Below are 13,817 nucleotides of genomic sequence, written 5' to 3' on the forward strand. Positions count from 1 at the left end.
GGCCGGAACCTGGTTTTGCAAGGACCCCCACGTCTACGTACAGCGACTCTTGAGATGCCTTCTTCGTCGTATCACCGGGTCTCGCTTCGATTTGAGGCCTCGGACGATAGATAGGCTCGTTATATTGGCAGCAGCAGCAGCCGCAACAGCCGCTCCTTCCTTTCATGCTCATGCAGATCAATTACAAATAAACGACTTCCAAAGAGGTCGCTTGCTCCCACACTACTAGACCACTAATCTGCAGAAGAACAAAATTAGTTGCAGTAGAGCGATCAGATGAGATTTCGGATGCTCGAGATGGCGCCGAAGCCAGTGTACTGGTTCTTTCGGAGCTATCGACATCCCGTCATTCCGATGAGATCTCCGTCATTCTTCATCCTGTGGCCGCAGGCAATCACGATAAGGCACAAAACATGGTGCGTTGCTTCAAGACTCATTGTCAAGCTCTTCTCTTCCGACGTCGCAGCCGCTCAAGACAAAACTGGCCTTATCAGCTGAAGAGTACGCGTCCGCGCTTGGATGCAGGCGATAGCTGTCACATCGTTCAATCTCGGAGCTCGGGCCCGCGCTCAAAAGGGGAAGGGCGAGGAGGAAATTCCTGCGTCAAATGTGTTTCCAAGAAAGACATCTAGTACAAGAAATCTTTTGGTGGTGTAGCAAGGGGAAGAGGGACTGCTTAGTCGAAGAGACCGAAGCCCATGTCGTCGTCCGACTCCTCCTTCTCCTCCTCCTTCTCCTCGGCAGCCGCAGCGGGGGCGTCCTCGGTGGCAGCAGCAGCCGCAGCGGGGGCGGCAGCAGCGAAGGCCGAGGGGTCGGCGAGGTAAGCCTTGGCCTGTGCAGAGTGAATATCAGCACCCATTTTCTCTTCACAACTTGATTGTGAACCAGCGACCAGGCCATCAGGGGAAGAAACATGGTTTCCTCCCGTAAAAAAAGGCTTCGGTCATCTGCCTTTCGGCTCGTCCGAATTTTCAGTGTAATTTGGCCATCATTTGGCCGTCCCTCTCCCTCCCTCCTTCCGTGAGTCATAGTGCAAGAGGCAGAAAGCAAACTCACCTTGGCAGAGCCCTCGAACTCGTACTCGGTGGCCAGCGAGACGGCAATGAGGTTCTTGTAGCCGTTGACGAGCGAGTGGGTGACGCTGGCAATGGTGGGGTAGTTGAGGGCAAGCGAGATCGAGGCGACCTGCTTGATACCGAGAAGGAAGCGGTCGACAAGAACGTCCTCGCTGATGTCAAGCACCTCGGAGCCGAAGGTCTGGCCGTTGTCGTAGATCTGCGTGACGCTCATACCGTAGGTGAAGGGCGAGATGTTGAGCATGTTGAGCAGCATGGCCTCGGACGAACCGACACGCGTGCCACCGGCAACGACCTTGACGTCCGAGACAATCTCAATCGTACCACGAGCAATCTTGGTGGGGACACCAAGAGCCTGGAAGAACGAAGTCTTACCGGGCTCCATGCCGGTGTTGCCGGCCTTGACAATGACGTCGGCCGGGGCGTAACCACCAGCACGGGCGGGGGCGGCAACACGGTTGGCGAGGATGGCCTCACGGATGTCCTTGAGGTCACCCGAGGTGAAGACGAAGCCGATGTTGCCCTTGACGAAGGGCATCAGCCTCTCGAACTGGGGCTTCTCGGCCAGGACGTTGCGCAGAGCACGGCGGACCATGGTGTTCTTGCCCATGAGCACCGTCGCCTTGCCACGGAGGCTCGAACGGATGGTGTGGAGCTGACCGCTCGACACATTGTCGATGTTGACGACAAAGATCGAAGGGTACGTCTCGATGAGGTGGTGGAACTTGCTCACCCAGTCCTCCTTCTTTCCGCGAGAGAGACCCATTTTGCGTGGACAAGGCTACTTTGAGTGGTTGGTTTGGTTTGACGAGTAGGAAGGGATGCCACCTTTGATCTCGACTTGCGGACACAAAGGAAAGTTTACTGGGATTCAATAGCTCAGGTCAGTGCTGTCTTGCGGGGCCCATCACCACCAGGCAGACTCACAGGCTTCGTTGATGGTGGAAGGACCTGGCTGCGGCCGCGACCGTATTTCTTTTCATTGCAGGCTCGAGAAAAAAAAAAGCCACGCGAGAAACACCAGCGTTCTGCCACGCGTCGATATAAAGCCAAAAGGGTAATCTCGGCCGAGCCAGATGGTCCGTCCGTCCAACGTCTCACCCGTTGGCCTCGGCACACACAACTGGAAGCCCAGTAATAGGCCTCCTTCTCCCCACTCCTCGATCCACAGACATGGCGTCCGGCTTCGGCTTCGGCGGCGGTGAGTCTTCCCCGTACATGGGGCGCTCTGTCTGGAGTTGTCCAACTAATGTCGATCGTTTCCCCACCTTCCCCAGGCCGCTCGCGTTGCTTTACGTTCTGGCAGGAGTTCCAGAAGTGCTACGCGAACGCAGACACGACGTCGGAGTGCATTGCGCAAAAGGAAGACTACATGGAGTGCCTGCACCACACCAAGGAGGTGAGTCCATTAGCCTTTCGCATCCCCATTTGGGGGGAAAATTGGAGGACACTGGAGAGAGAGAGAGAGAGAGAGCGATAACTGATGTTTGGTGAGCACTGCTAGATTGAGCGCATGAGGACGATCAAGGAGCACTACCTCGCACGGCAGGCGCACGAGGCCCGTGAAGCCCGCGAAAAGGGGGAGCTGCGTGCTACGAGCGGCGTGCTCCGGCTTGGCATCATTGGCAAGGAGGGCGGCGAATCAGGGGCCGGAGGAAGCAGTGGTGGCAGCAGCAGCAGCAGCAGCAGCAATGGGGGCAGCGATTCAGAGAGCAGCAAGAGCAAGGAGGAGTAAGGTTTTCTCGCAATACTAGTCTCAATTTCACGTCGTCTGCATGGTGCGAGAGTATCTACAGCTCAGCTAGCTTGTCTGCCAGCGGCTGGCCCACTTGAGCAGGAAGTCGCTGGATGAGGGCGCTGCTCAGGTAAGAGTGTCAGCTCACTGGAGTCCTGCGCAGAAGAATGAAGGAAGAGAGGGCGAAAGTGGAAAGGAAAGACACGCTCACCTCAGCTTGGCTCGGTCTGCCTTGTCGCTCGCGCACTTTGTGACATACTCGAGCGCGGCCTTGTTGTAGCCCTGCTCGACGAGAGCGCTGACAAAGGGCGTATACCCAATGGGGCTCTTTTTAGACGCAGCAAACGCCCAGAGACCCTCAATGTCCCTCGTGGCGACGAGGCTGGACACCTTGATGCTCCAGAAGCGCTTGTCGGGCACCTTGAAGTCGCTCCGGAGCTTGTCTGTCTTCTTTGCCATGTTCTTAATCAGGCACTGCCGCATCGTCTCATTTACGCTCAGCCCGACAAACGAAGACCTGCCGCCGTCTTCCTTTTCGAGCGCGAGCTGAAACCCAATGAGCTTGGCATACTCGTCGCACAGCTTTGACTCGAGACCGCGGTCCTTGTCCTCGCCAAAGAGGCGCATGGCCTCCTTGATCTTGAAGACCTTCTCGCTCGTCTCGCCCTCGAGCTCAGCCTCGTGGAGCGACAGCACGGCGCTCTCTGTCCGCCGGTCGTCCTGGTAGTAGAAATCACGGAGCAGCTCACGGTCCTGCGAGAGCGCATAGCTCTCCAAGAGACGCGAGGCTAGGTACAGGTAGCTCGATCGCGAGGGGCCTCCTCGGTCAGCGGCGGATCCGTCGGCGCCGGCCGGTGCCGAAGCATCGGCGACGGGTGCCTGGATGATGCGGAAAAAGTCGCCTCGAGACAGCTGCGCCTTGAGCCTGAGGACGACGTGGTAGACTGTGTGCGAGGTCAGCATTGGTCGTCACACATCACTCGCGCTGTTTCTAGAGAAAGATGCCACTCTTGCCGCGCTGCCTTTGTTGAGCTTAACTCACCCAGATCAGTGTCGCCAGACTCCATGGCCTTGATGAGCGCCAGCTTGTCCTCGCGCATGCTCAGCAGCAGCGGCACCTGATCCACGGCCCGCGGCTCGTGGTCGAGGAGCTTCGTCGCGAGCCGGACCCTGCCGGCGTTCCACGCCGTCTTGGCAATCTCTGCAAAGCTCGCCGCGGGTTGCATCTCAAACTTCTTGACAATGGCCGCGCAGATCTCGTCGTCCTGCCGTGCGCCGGCGCCCCCCGTGGCGGCATGGGCCAATGCGCCAACGGCAGGCCTCGACCGTGCAATCTTGGCGCGTGCCCAGTGCTTGAGGATGGCGTCGGGCCGCAGCTCAAGAAACGAGGCGATGCGCAGGCACAGCAGGTGGTGGTTCCTCGCCGTCAGACGGGCCAGGAGCGCCGTGGGGCCCATGTGCGAGTACTGCTCAAAGGTGATGGGCACCCCAATGTCGCTCCACCGGGCCGCGTTGAGCACCCGCAGCGTCCTGGCTGTCTCGACAAAGTTGGTGGGGTCGTAGACGTCGAGAAAGGCCTTGCCAAACGAGGCGGCGCGCAGCAGGCGCTGCTGCCAGCCCGCCTTCCACTCGTAGCTGGCCGCTGCCAGGCACGTGTCGACGGCCATGGCCAGGTCCGCCTTGATGGCGCGGATGCCCTCGTCTGCCTTGGCCGACTTCTTGCTGAACTGCTCCGACGACTCAAAGAGGATCGCCGCGGCGTGCGACGAGCCAGGGAGAAAGATCTGCGACGAGCACTCTGCAGAGAAAGAGAGAGTTGTGTCAATAAGATATGGGCAGAATCTCATTCGCGAGCCATCAGGAAGACACCCACCGGGGACCTTTTGGAGAAACTCGAGGCGGTCGGCGCTGACGATGCGCAGGCCGTCGAGCTCCGAGATGAGGTGGATGGGACCAGCATACGGGTACGGGAGCGAGTCGCCAAAGGGCCCGATCATGAGCACCTCGCTGTCCCACGCCAGCGCGACGGTGTTGTTGCCGCACCACTCGACCTGGCGCACGCCGGTGCCCTTGATGCCTTGTTGGATACTGCTGCCTGCCGCCGACTGCGCCGACTGTGCCGACTGCGCCGCCTGGAAGCCCTGGCAGCTGGTGATGTCAAACTCGGACAGACTGCGCTGGAAGTCCGACGAGACGACCCAGAGCTTGTTGTCGGCGGTGAGCAGGGCGAGGAGCTTGCCGTTGGGCGAAGGTCGAATTGCAGGAAAGGGCCCACGGGAGAGGCGCATGTCCGTCAGGCCCGACACGGACTCGAGGGTGAGGATGGTGTTGGACGACGCAGGCGAGATGAGCACCTCGACGAGGCCCGAGCTCGACACGTCCGGCGGCAGGACATGCCAGGAGAATGGCGTCTTGCTGGCCGCATCTGGGGGTGACAGGACGTGGGGAAGGTCGGCTGCCTCGAGGTGTCGGGGATCGCCATCGAGGCCGCGCTCGTCGTCGAAGCGCCGCTTGGGAAACTGCCACTGCACATATAGGCCACCTCCCGTGAGTGCCACGAGGCCGTGCTCCCAGATCTTGGCCTCGACGATGCCCGTGTCCAGGGCCTCTTGTCCGAGCGGATACTGGACGTAGTAGCACGTCGAGGTGGCCTCGATCGGCCTCTGCCTCGAGGAAGACAGATCGTCTGCGCCGCCTCCTCCGCCGGTTCCATCCGCTGTTGCTGCTGCTGAAGAAGTTGCCAGTACCGATGACGAGGGTGGCGAGGGGCACGGTGACAGAAGGGTATAGAGCCTGACGACGCCCTCGTCGAGCACGACGGCGAGCTGTTCGAGGCTGTTGAAGCCGATGGCCACGATCTTATCCGAGGCCTCCCAGGGTATGCTCTCGACGAGCTGTCCTGCGCTCGTGTAGATGTGGATCTTTGGCTTGAGCAGCGCTGCTCTGCCGAGCGAGACGAGCTTGTTGGGGTCACGCACCAGCGCCAGAAAGCCGCCGTTCTTGGCCGAGGCGACAATGTAGTCGGACAGGTCGTCGATGCCCCATGTCAGTTGGTAGACGTCCGACTTGCGGTAGTAGACGTCCTGCAGCGCCGACCATTCCAGCGTCGGATGGCTGCTGCTGCTGCTGCTTCCTCCTCCTCCACCGCCGCCAGCCCCACCGCTCATCTTGGTCTGGACTGATGTGGTCTTCCAAGGGGCACCTCCTTTGGTGGTGATCGAAGACGTGAATGCACGGACGCCCATCTGGGCCGCGTGACGGAAATTCGAAAGCAGGCGTGACGGAAAAGGAGAAACAAGCTTCGAGCGGTGGCTTGCAATTTAGCTTCTCTTGGAATTGAGCTGCCGACGCACCCGCCTGTCTGGGCAGAGGGGGGAAAGGGGCCACCCGCACACGACGACGACCATGACCACCATGACGGGACCGATGCTTGCCTTCCGACGCCGGATTACAGTACTGCTGGTCGCGAGCCTGGCATTGGCCAGCCTCGCCTGGTGCCTGCCCTCGCAGCGTGTCTTTGCCGGTGCCGCTTCGTCGGGCGCTGCTCCTGCTCCCGCACGCCAGCTCAGGTACGACGTCGAGCCAGACTACTGGCTGGCCGAGGAGGGCGTGGGCCACTTTTCCGAGTGGTCAAAGGCCACCAAGCGCATGTTCATCGACGATGTCCGGGCCGACCGGGCGAACGAGTGGATCGTCGTGATGGGCAACGAGGGTGGTGGTGAGTCGCTGTTCCCTCTTCCTGTCTCTCTTTTTCTTTTTTCTCATTCTCAAGCTCACTTTGCTCCTCTGCTCAACAGACCTCGACAGCATGACGGCAGCCCTGACGTGGGCCTACCACCTCTCCCACGTCAGCAACCTCACCAAGACTGGCGCCTCCTTTGGCCATGCCCACCCGACCAAGGTCGTTGCGCTCCTGCAGACGCCCGAGGATGCGCTCGACCTCCGGCCCGAGAACAAGCTCGCGCTCCACAACGTCCGCATGTCCCCTGGCCACCGGGACCTGCTGACGGTGGACGAGCTCCCACTGGATGCGGCCGAGCTGGCGCCCAAGCTGCATGGCATCGTCATCGTCGACCACCCCGAGCCGCTGCGGGTGTGGGCGCAGGCGCGGCTGCTCAGCATCTTTGACCACCACAAGGACCGTGGTGTGGCGCCCGGCGCCAGGCCGCGCCGCTTCGAGGCCACCGCCTCATGCACGACAATTGTCGCGCGCGAGATGCTCGACGAGCTCGAGAAGCTCCGTGAAGAGTACCACGTGCCCCACGAGATCCTCGAGCTGATCCTCGACGCCATTGCCCTCGACAGCGCCGGCCTGCGCAAGGGCACGCCCGAGGACAAGTTCACGGCCAAGCGCCTCCTCAAGCGCAGCAACTTCAGGGACGAGAAGCTGCTCGACGTCATGGACAGACTCGGCAGCGACATGTCGACGGCGAAAAAGGACCTCGAGGATCTCAGCGTGAGGGACCTCCTGCGCCGCGACTGGAAGGGTGAGTGATGTATGCGCTCCCTTTTTCTGTATCCTGCTCACCGACCAAGCATCTGTTTGAAACAGGAGACCTGGTCAACACATCCTCGGAGGAGCACCCCGTTGTGCATCTGGGTCTAGCCTCGATCCCCTACTCGCTCGAGGAGCAGATGCAGCGCACACTCCACGGCCAGGTCCAGTCCTGGTTCGACATTGAGCAGCAGTGGACAAAGGAGATTGCCGCCGACATCAGCCTGAGCCTCAACAGCTTCAAGGTCAAGGTGACCAAGGCCTACGCCGCGCTGCACAACCTCGCCGTTGAAGAGATTGTCGATGAAATGTTTGTCAAGGTCAAGACGAGGGAGATTGCCCTCGTTGTGCGGGCCAGCCACAGCCACCGGCTCGACGAGGCGGCCGCCGACAGCCTCTTTGCGCTCATCAAGGCGGCCATCGACGACGCAGAGGTCATCGATGCCGAGCCGTGGCACCGGCGCAGCGAGCTCATGGGCCGTCAGATGGTGTGGACCCACCACATCCAGAATGGCGGCCGCAAGCTCATCCGGCCCATCGTCGAGGAAGCCGTGCGTGCGTGGGGCAAGTAAGCCGGGGCTGTCAGACTGGAGCCGTCAGTCTGGGGCAGTCAGACTGGGGACAGTGTTATGACCTCGGAGTAGCAAGAGGAGTCGCAGTCGTATTACTAGCAGTAGTGTGATAATATCATGTCGTCGTAGCATCATCATCGTCTGCAAACTTAATCTGGCGGGAACGAACACAGCACCGTCAAGGCATCAGTCTCTCTGAAAATGGTCCACAAAAGCAATGTTAGAGGGTAGAACATGTAAAAATACAGAATTGAAAAATGGGAAGCCAGGCCCACTTCATTCGCCTCGCTTCTGTGGCCCGACACTGACGAGGGGCCGCCGGGACGCAGGAGACTGCTGCCAGTGCTCCCGCGGCGCGCGCGAAGAGGCGCCTGATCCAAAGACGCGGTTGAGCCAGTTGCTGTTGCTGCTGCTGCTGTTGCTGCTGCCGCTGCTCGACGTCGCTGACGAGGGCCACGCCGCGTGCTGGCGCATGCTCGACGCATGTGGATCGAGGCCCTTGATGCGCATCTCGCGCTCCCACTCGCTGTCCATCTCCCACCTCGACACGGCCAGCTTGACAATCGTCTCGAAGCGCTCTTCTCGCTCGGCATCCGTCATTGCCTCGTCCTTCTCTTCCTCCTCTTTGCCGCGCGATCGTCCTGTTTCTCCCTCGATATTTGCAATTCCCGACACGGCATCGAGCTCCTCCTCGACGAGGCCGACATAGACGCGCGCCGCTCTCTCGTCGCACCTGATCTCGTCGGCGGCCTTTGCCTTGCCCTTGATCGAAGGCGCCTCGCTGCGCGCAACGAGTGCGCGGAACCTGCCCTCTGACTTTGCGCGTGCCCGCTTTGTCTTCTCCCTCGCCGACAGCGGGCGTGGCCCCTGGAGTGCCTCCTCGAGGTCCGATGTCGCGGTGCTGCCATTGGCGTTGTCGCGCTGCGAGAGGGCCGCCGCGATGGCGGGCTCTGGGATGAGAAGGAAGGGCCGCGTGTGGACGAGGTGGGGCGTCGAATGGATCGTGGAGAGGGGAAGCGCATTGATCTTGCAAAGAAGCGCAGCGGGCACTCGGAAGCGTAGCGAGAGGCCCTGGAGCGAGTCGTTGGGACGTAGCCAGTACTGGCGCGTGCGCCCGTCGGCCTCTTCGTCGTCATCTGCATTGGGACGTGGTGGACTTGTCTTGCTGACCGTTGACGCTCGCAGAGCTGGTGTCTCCTCTGTCGAAGCACTCGGTCTCGTACGTGCGCTGGACAGCTCCCGAAGCGTCGACGAGGGGCCTCCCGCTGGTGGAGATGGGGCGGGTGTAGTGACCGTCGCCAAGAGGCTCCTGTCCACCAATGACTGCGATGGGAGCGCCTTGGACGACGCACTGCTCAGCAGCGAAGGCCCTGCACTCTGCTGGCGCCGCTGCTCCTCTTCCTCCTCCTCCTCGTCGCCGCCAAGGACAAAGTCAGAGGGCGCCGAGGTTGCCCCGTATGCGCTTTCCTCGTACGTCGGTGGCGGCCGCCGTCTCTCCTCCTCAGACACTTCGGGCAGCTCTTCTGTTTCGTCTAGCATCCTCTCCGTGTCCCATAGTACCTGCCCCGCCCTCGTCACGTCGCTTCTGGGGCCCTTGCGAAATGCATGGTCGACGCCCTCGCAAAAGGGGCAGAACGTCGCCAGTCGCGGTCGCGCCTCGAGGCACTGCGGGCAGACGGGGCGCGAACAGCACGAGTGTATGACACACTTGGGCAGCAGCGAAGCAGAGACGGACTTGCTGCAGGTCAAGCATGTCGCCAGGCCCCTGTGCGCCATCATCTTGGCCAGGCTGACGGATGGCAAATAGTAGTCAGTGATGTCGTTGCTCACATCATGCACCCTGAGCTTAGTTTGGGTGCATCTTGATCAGCAATCGCCCATCTATGCGTCCACGTGACGGACTGAGCCACGCGTCCCTTCAGGCACTCTCTCGATCTCCGTGGCTTTCTGGTCGTCTGGATCGAGTGCCGAGCGTGCGAGGCGAATGGCCAGTGTCGCGGCGGGCAAAGCAATTCAATTTCTGATTTTATTTCATTTTTTACTTCTCTCTCTCTCTCCTGCCTCAATCCGGCTGCCCAAGTCCAAAAAAAAAAGTCAGTTGCACCCTTTCGTCATCGCTGCTAGACATCATCATCGCTCCAGTCTCCACCTTGGGCCCTACCACAACGACATCATACGTCGTCGCGTCGGCGGAACAATACTCTGGACGTAGGCTATTTCGGTCATCTGTCATCGTCATTGATTGACTTGCTGCTTCGCCGAGCGACGTGCAATACAGCCCAGGACCCGCCCACTGGCTTAACCCAATTCCGGGGAGTGGCATTGGACTCGCCGAGGGCGTAGGATAGTCATCGCGGTGTCACAAAAAGCGTGGCCCGATCATATCACACAAGCGCCAATTTCTGTGCGTGCGTCAACGTCGTCATCACTGGCCATTCAGGGTCCCGCCTCATCAGCAAGCAGCCCAGGCAGTCAGCGCCCGCATTGGCCCATCTTTACACAGGGCCCGTTCATAGACTCGCTGCTGCGTCGCCGCCCTTCGCGCCACTAGCTTGGGCTTGCCCTTGGTACGTCACTGTCGTCCATCTGACCAAGCAGCATGGCATCTGAAGTTGGTGAGTCGCTGCTTCCTTTGTCTCTATCTTCCATCCTTTCCCCACTTTAGAGGCCTTCTACGCCATGGCAATTCTGCGAGGGGAAGAGTGGCTAGCGAGGGAATAACTAGACGCTTGGCACAAAGGAGAGGGCCGGCGAGAAAATAAAGATTCGGTCATGCGATTTCTTGCTTCTCCGATCGGGAGGGACGATGGCTGCATCTCCGTGCTTGCAGATCCGAGCAGCTTGGCCGCTGCTGTTTTCTCCCTTTCCCCCTTGCCACTCCTTCTGGCGGCAGGACATCATCGTCATCACGACACTGCTTCTATTTGTCGTCGCCGGTCTTCTCTTCTTTTTCCTCTCCCTCCCATCTCGCTGCCATGGCCCTGCAGGCCAAACAACCCCTGCACGCGCTAGAGCAAAGATCAAACGCCATTAGAGAACCGCATACTGACCATCGTCCCACTCCCCTTCCCAAACGTCCTGACCCCACCCCGATCTCCTACTCGAACCGCTTCTCCCGCGACGGCAACGATGACGACTCACTCCCTACCTCCTCCAACGACTCAACCGCGACGCTGAGAGTAGCGGTCGACGAGACTCAAACAAAAGCTGGTGAGACATGGGTGCCTGTGTATGCGCGCGAAGTCTCAGATGCAATCGCTGACACCTCTGATCAACCACAACAGGCCCCTCACGGCCACCGGCCAGGCCCTCGACACGGTCGTCACGCCACCACTTGGAACACAACCCGTTCGAGCAGTCCTTTTCTAAACCCTCGGACTCGCCCGATGGCAACGTCGACGACGTCGAGGTTGACACGCCGACCAAGAGGAGAGGCGCAAAGGGCAACAATGCAAAGGACGGCGAGAAGGCCGGCAGGGCATCGTCGGTAGCATCAACGTCAACGGCAACGGCAGCGGCAGGAGCAGCACCTTCAAAGGAAGGTGCAACGACGTCGGACAAAGCAGCTGGCCGAGGGGCAGGCACATCGACACCGACGGGTGGCAAAGACGCCCAGACGCCGTCGTCGAAGCGCGTCCTACCGCCCGTGTCGTCGATGACCTCGCCGTCGGCAAACGAGTCCGGCAGCAACCACTACCCGTGGTCTAACTCCTTCTCCAGCTCGCTGCGTTCGGGTCCCCTGTCGCCTGCCATGCTTGCGGGCCCGCAATCGTCTTTCGACCCCTCGGCCTTCCGGACCGGCTTCACCCCTGACTTGTCCACATTCAAGACGGGCCTCACCCCTCTTGGTGCGACCGGCGCCTCGTTTCCGCCACCCAGTCCAAACACGGCTGCCTTCTTGGCCATGGTCACCAACTCGAGCGGGCCAGGCCTGTCGGGCGCCACCATTACACCAAACACCCTCTCTGCGCTGTCGGGAAATCCGATGGACAACGTCGCCAACCAGAACGCTGCAGTCACGTCGCAGCCAGGCAGCAACAAGCAAGACGACCAGCAGCAACAGCAGCAGCAGCAACAATCACAACAACAACAGCAGCAGCCGTCACAAGCAAGAGGGACCAACGACGGACAAGCGCAGCAGCCTCAAGGGCAACAACGACAGGATGCCGCCGCCAATGTCAAGGCTGAAAATCCAGCTCAGACAACACAGGCCGCTTCTGGCCTCTTCCTTCTCTCCCAGGCGCACCAGGAGCTCGCCAAGCGCGAAGACGCTGCTGCCGCGGCCCAGGCAGCCGCCCATGCGCTTCACGGCGTCCAGCGGCCCAGCGACAGCCAGCAGCAGGCGCTGTACAACAGCAGCCAGCAGCCGCAGCACCTCGGCCCGAATGCTGCTCAGCACGGTGGCAAGGGTGCGGCTGCTGGCCGCGGCGCAGGCAAACGCAAGAAGAGCGAACCAAAGGGCGCTGCAGGCGCGACGGGCGGTGCCAAAAAGGCAAAATCGGCAAAGAGCGAGCAGGGCGGCTCGGTTGCATCGATGAGCGGCGACGATCTTGACGATGATGACGACGATGACGAAGCCAGAATGTCAAAGGGTGCAGGCGGTATCGAGGACGAAGAGAAGCGCAAGAACTTCCTCGAGCGTAATCGGCAGGCGGCCTTGAAGTGTCGGCAGCGCAAGAAGGCCTGGCTTGCCTCGCTCCAGGCCAAGGTCGAGTACCTGCAGACGGACAACGAGCACCTGCAGGGGACCGTCAGCGCGCTTCGCAACGAAATCATGTTCCTCAAGTCGCAGCTCATGCAGACACAGCGACAGCTTGGGCCAAATGTCAATGGCGGCAACCCAAACGCTCTCCTCAATGGCAATAATCTCAACGTCAACCAAGCCGCAGCAGGGGCCGTGGCACCAGGCCTGGGTCGCAACTCCATGAGCGGACCAGTGCCCATCTCCAACGGCGCCCCGCTCGGACCTGGCAACGTCTCTGCCGGCATGGTCGCCAACGGGCTGCCCATGACGAGCATGTCGGGCGTCAGCGGTGCACCACCATCGACCATGAACCTCGCCAACGTCGGCGCCGGCCAGTACCAGGCCCATGCGGTACCACGGCCCACCCACATTCCCGGCCAGTACACCCACACCGGACAGCCGAACCCTCAGCAGCAACTGCAGAGCACCAACCACGCCAGACAAACGAGTGGATCCCACCAGGCGCCCGCTCCCACTCACGACCGCCGCGGTGAGGCCCAGGTGGCCTGATCTTCTTGCATCTCCCTCTCACACTCGTATCACCTCTTCACGGTAACCCTCCACGTTGTACATGTAAACAATTTTCTCGACTCTCTAGTCCTGTGTCTCCCCCAACTCTCTCCTCCTTTCTACCTATCTCTCTATCTCTTCTTTTTCTCCGTATCTTGTCACCATCTTTACAGTATCATAATGAACACAGACAAGACCAAGGATGTTTGTTCCTTGTCTCGTCTATCAATACACGCAGCGTCCTTGTACTGTACACAACCGTGACTGCATGGAATTGCTTTCAAAAAGCCAGAAAGCGAATGAGCTTAAGGCTGCCCGTAGACGTCGTCGATTGTAACGCATGCTGCCAGTGACTCCTCGAGCCACAGGCCCGCAGAGGCAGCATTGTCGGGGTCGGTCGCCGCAATCAGCAGTCTGACACCCATGGAATCGCGAGTGCTGCAGACCATCTTGACCGTGACACGGCACGCGGCACGCGTGCCGACGACTAATCGACACGACCGACAGGCAGGCAGATAGGCTTAGCCGGAGATATGGATAGCCGGCGTGCAGCGCAAGGCACGCTGAGCCAAATTCAACGCAATTGCCCAAAAAAAATAGTGTAGTAGCAGGTGAGCAGGCTGATCTGATCGCGAGAGACGCGGGGCTATTCCATAAAATTGTTTTGGTGAGCCATCCAAAAAAA

General features: G+C 60.3%; 6 protein-coding genes across 6 annotated transcripts; 3 read left to right on the top strand and 3 right to left on the bottom strand.

The window, feature by feature from the left end:
• Positions 1 to 509: 509 nt before the first annotated feature.
• On the bottom strand, positions 510 to 1,933 carry FA10DRAFT_266203 (putative RPP0-acidic ribosomal protein L10.e). The gene is made up of 2 exons (XM_025521398.1): positions 1,057 to 1,933; positions 510 to 832 (listed from the first exon to the last, which is right to left on the bottom strand). The coding sequence occupies exons 1-2, from the start codon at positions 1,840 to 1,842 to the stop codon at positions 677 to 679; spliced, it is 942 nt and encodes a 313-aa protein (XP_025379641.1). The 5' UTR covers positions 1,843 to 1,933; the 3' UTR covers positions 510 to 676.
• Positions 1,934 to 2,208: 275 nt separating this feature from the next.
• FA10DRAFT_300926 (hypothetical protein) lies at positions 2,209 to 2,863 on the top strand. Its single transcript, XM_025524902.1, has 3 exons — positions 2,209 to 2,277; positions 2,354 to 2,475; positions 2,581 to 2,863. The coding sequence occupies exons 1-3, from the start codon at positions 2,250 to 2,252 to the stop codon at positions 2,809 to 2,811; spliced, it is 381 nt and encodes a 126-aa protein (XP_025379642.1). The 5' UTR covers positions 2,209 to 2,249; the 3' UTR covers positions 2,812 to 2,863.
• On the bottom strand, positions 2,817 to 6,028 carry FA10DRAFT_266205 (vacuolar protein sorting-associated protein 16). The gene is made up of 4 exons (XM_025521399.1): positions 4,685 to 6,028; positions 3,854 to 4,609; positions 3,023 to 3,755; positions 2,817 to 2,933 (listed from the first exon to the last, which is right to left on the bottom strand). The coding sequence occupies exons 1-4, from the start codon at positions 5,976 to 5,978 to the stop codon at positions 2,867 to 2,869; spliced, it is 2,850 nt and encodes a 949-aa protein (XP_025379643.1). The 5' UTR covers positions 5,979 to 6,028; the 3' UTR covers positions 2,817 to 2,866.
• Positions 6,029 to 6,161: 133 nt separating this feature from the next.
• FA10DRAFT_300928 (DHH phosphoesterase) lies at positions 6,162 to 8,140 on the top strand. Its single transcript, XM_025524903.1, has 3 exons — positions 6,162 to 6,529; positions 6,609 to 7,298; positions 7,364 to 8,140. Exons 1-3 carry the CDS (start codon positions 6,217 to 6,219, stop codon positions 7,876 to 7,878), a joined length of 1,518 nt encoding a protein of 505 aa, XP_025379644.1. The 5' UTR covers positions 6,162 to 6,216; the 3' UTR covers positions 7,879 to 8,140.
• On the bottom strand, positions 7,963 to 9,872 carry FA10DRAFT_266207 (hypothetical protein). The gene has a single exon (XM_025521400.1). It carries the CDS (start codon positions 9,655 to 9,657, stop codon positions 8,155 to 8,157), a length of 1,503 nt encoding a protein of 500 aa, XP_025379645.1. The 5' UTR covers positions 9,658 to 9,872; the 3' UTR covers positions 7,963 to 8,154.
• A 981-nt stretch (positions 9,873 to 10,853) lies between these two features.
• FA10DRAFT_259627 (hypothetical protein) lies at positions 10,854 to 13,132 on the top strand (the record flags this gene model as incomplete). Its single annotated transcript, XM_025519979.1, has 2 exons — positions 10,854 to 11,088; positions 11,163 to 13,132. The coding sequence occupies 2 exons, from the start codon at positions 10,854 to 10,856 to the stop codon at positions 13,130 to 13,132; spliced, it is 2,205 nt and encodes a 734-aa protein (XP_025379646.1).
• Positions 13,133 to 13,817: the final 685 nt, after the last annotated feature.

The sequence above is a fragment of the Acaromyces ingoldii genome, assembly GCF_003144295.1.
Source record: "Acaromyces ingoldii strain MCA 4198 unplaced genomic scaffold FA10scaffold_2, whole genome shotgun sequence".
Taxonomy (NCBI): domain Eukaryota; kingdom Fungi; phylum Basidiomycota; class Exobasidiomycetes; order Exobasidiales; family Cryptobasidiaceae; genus Acaromyces; species Acaromyces ingoldii.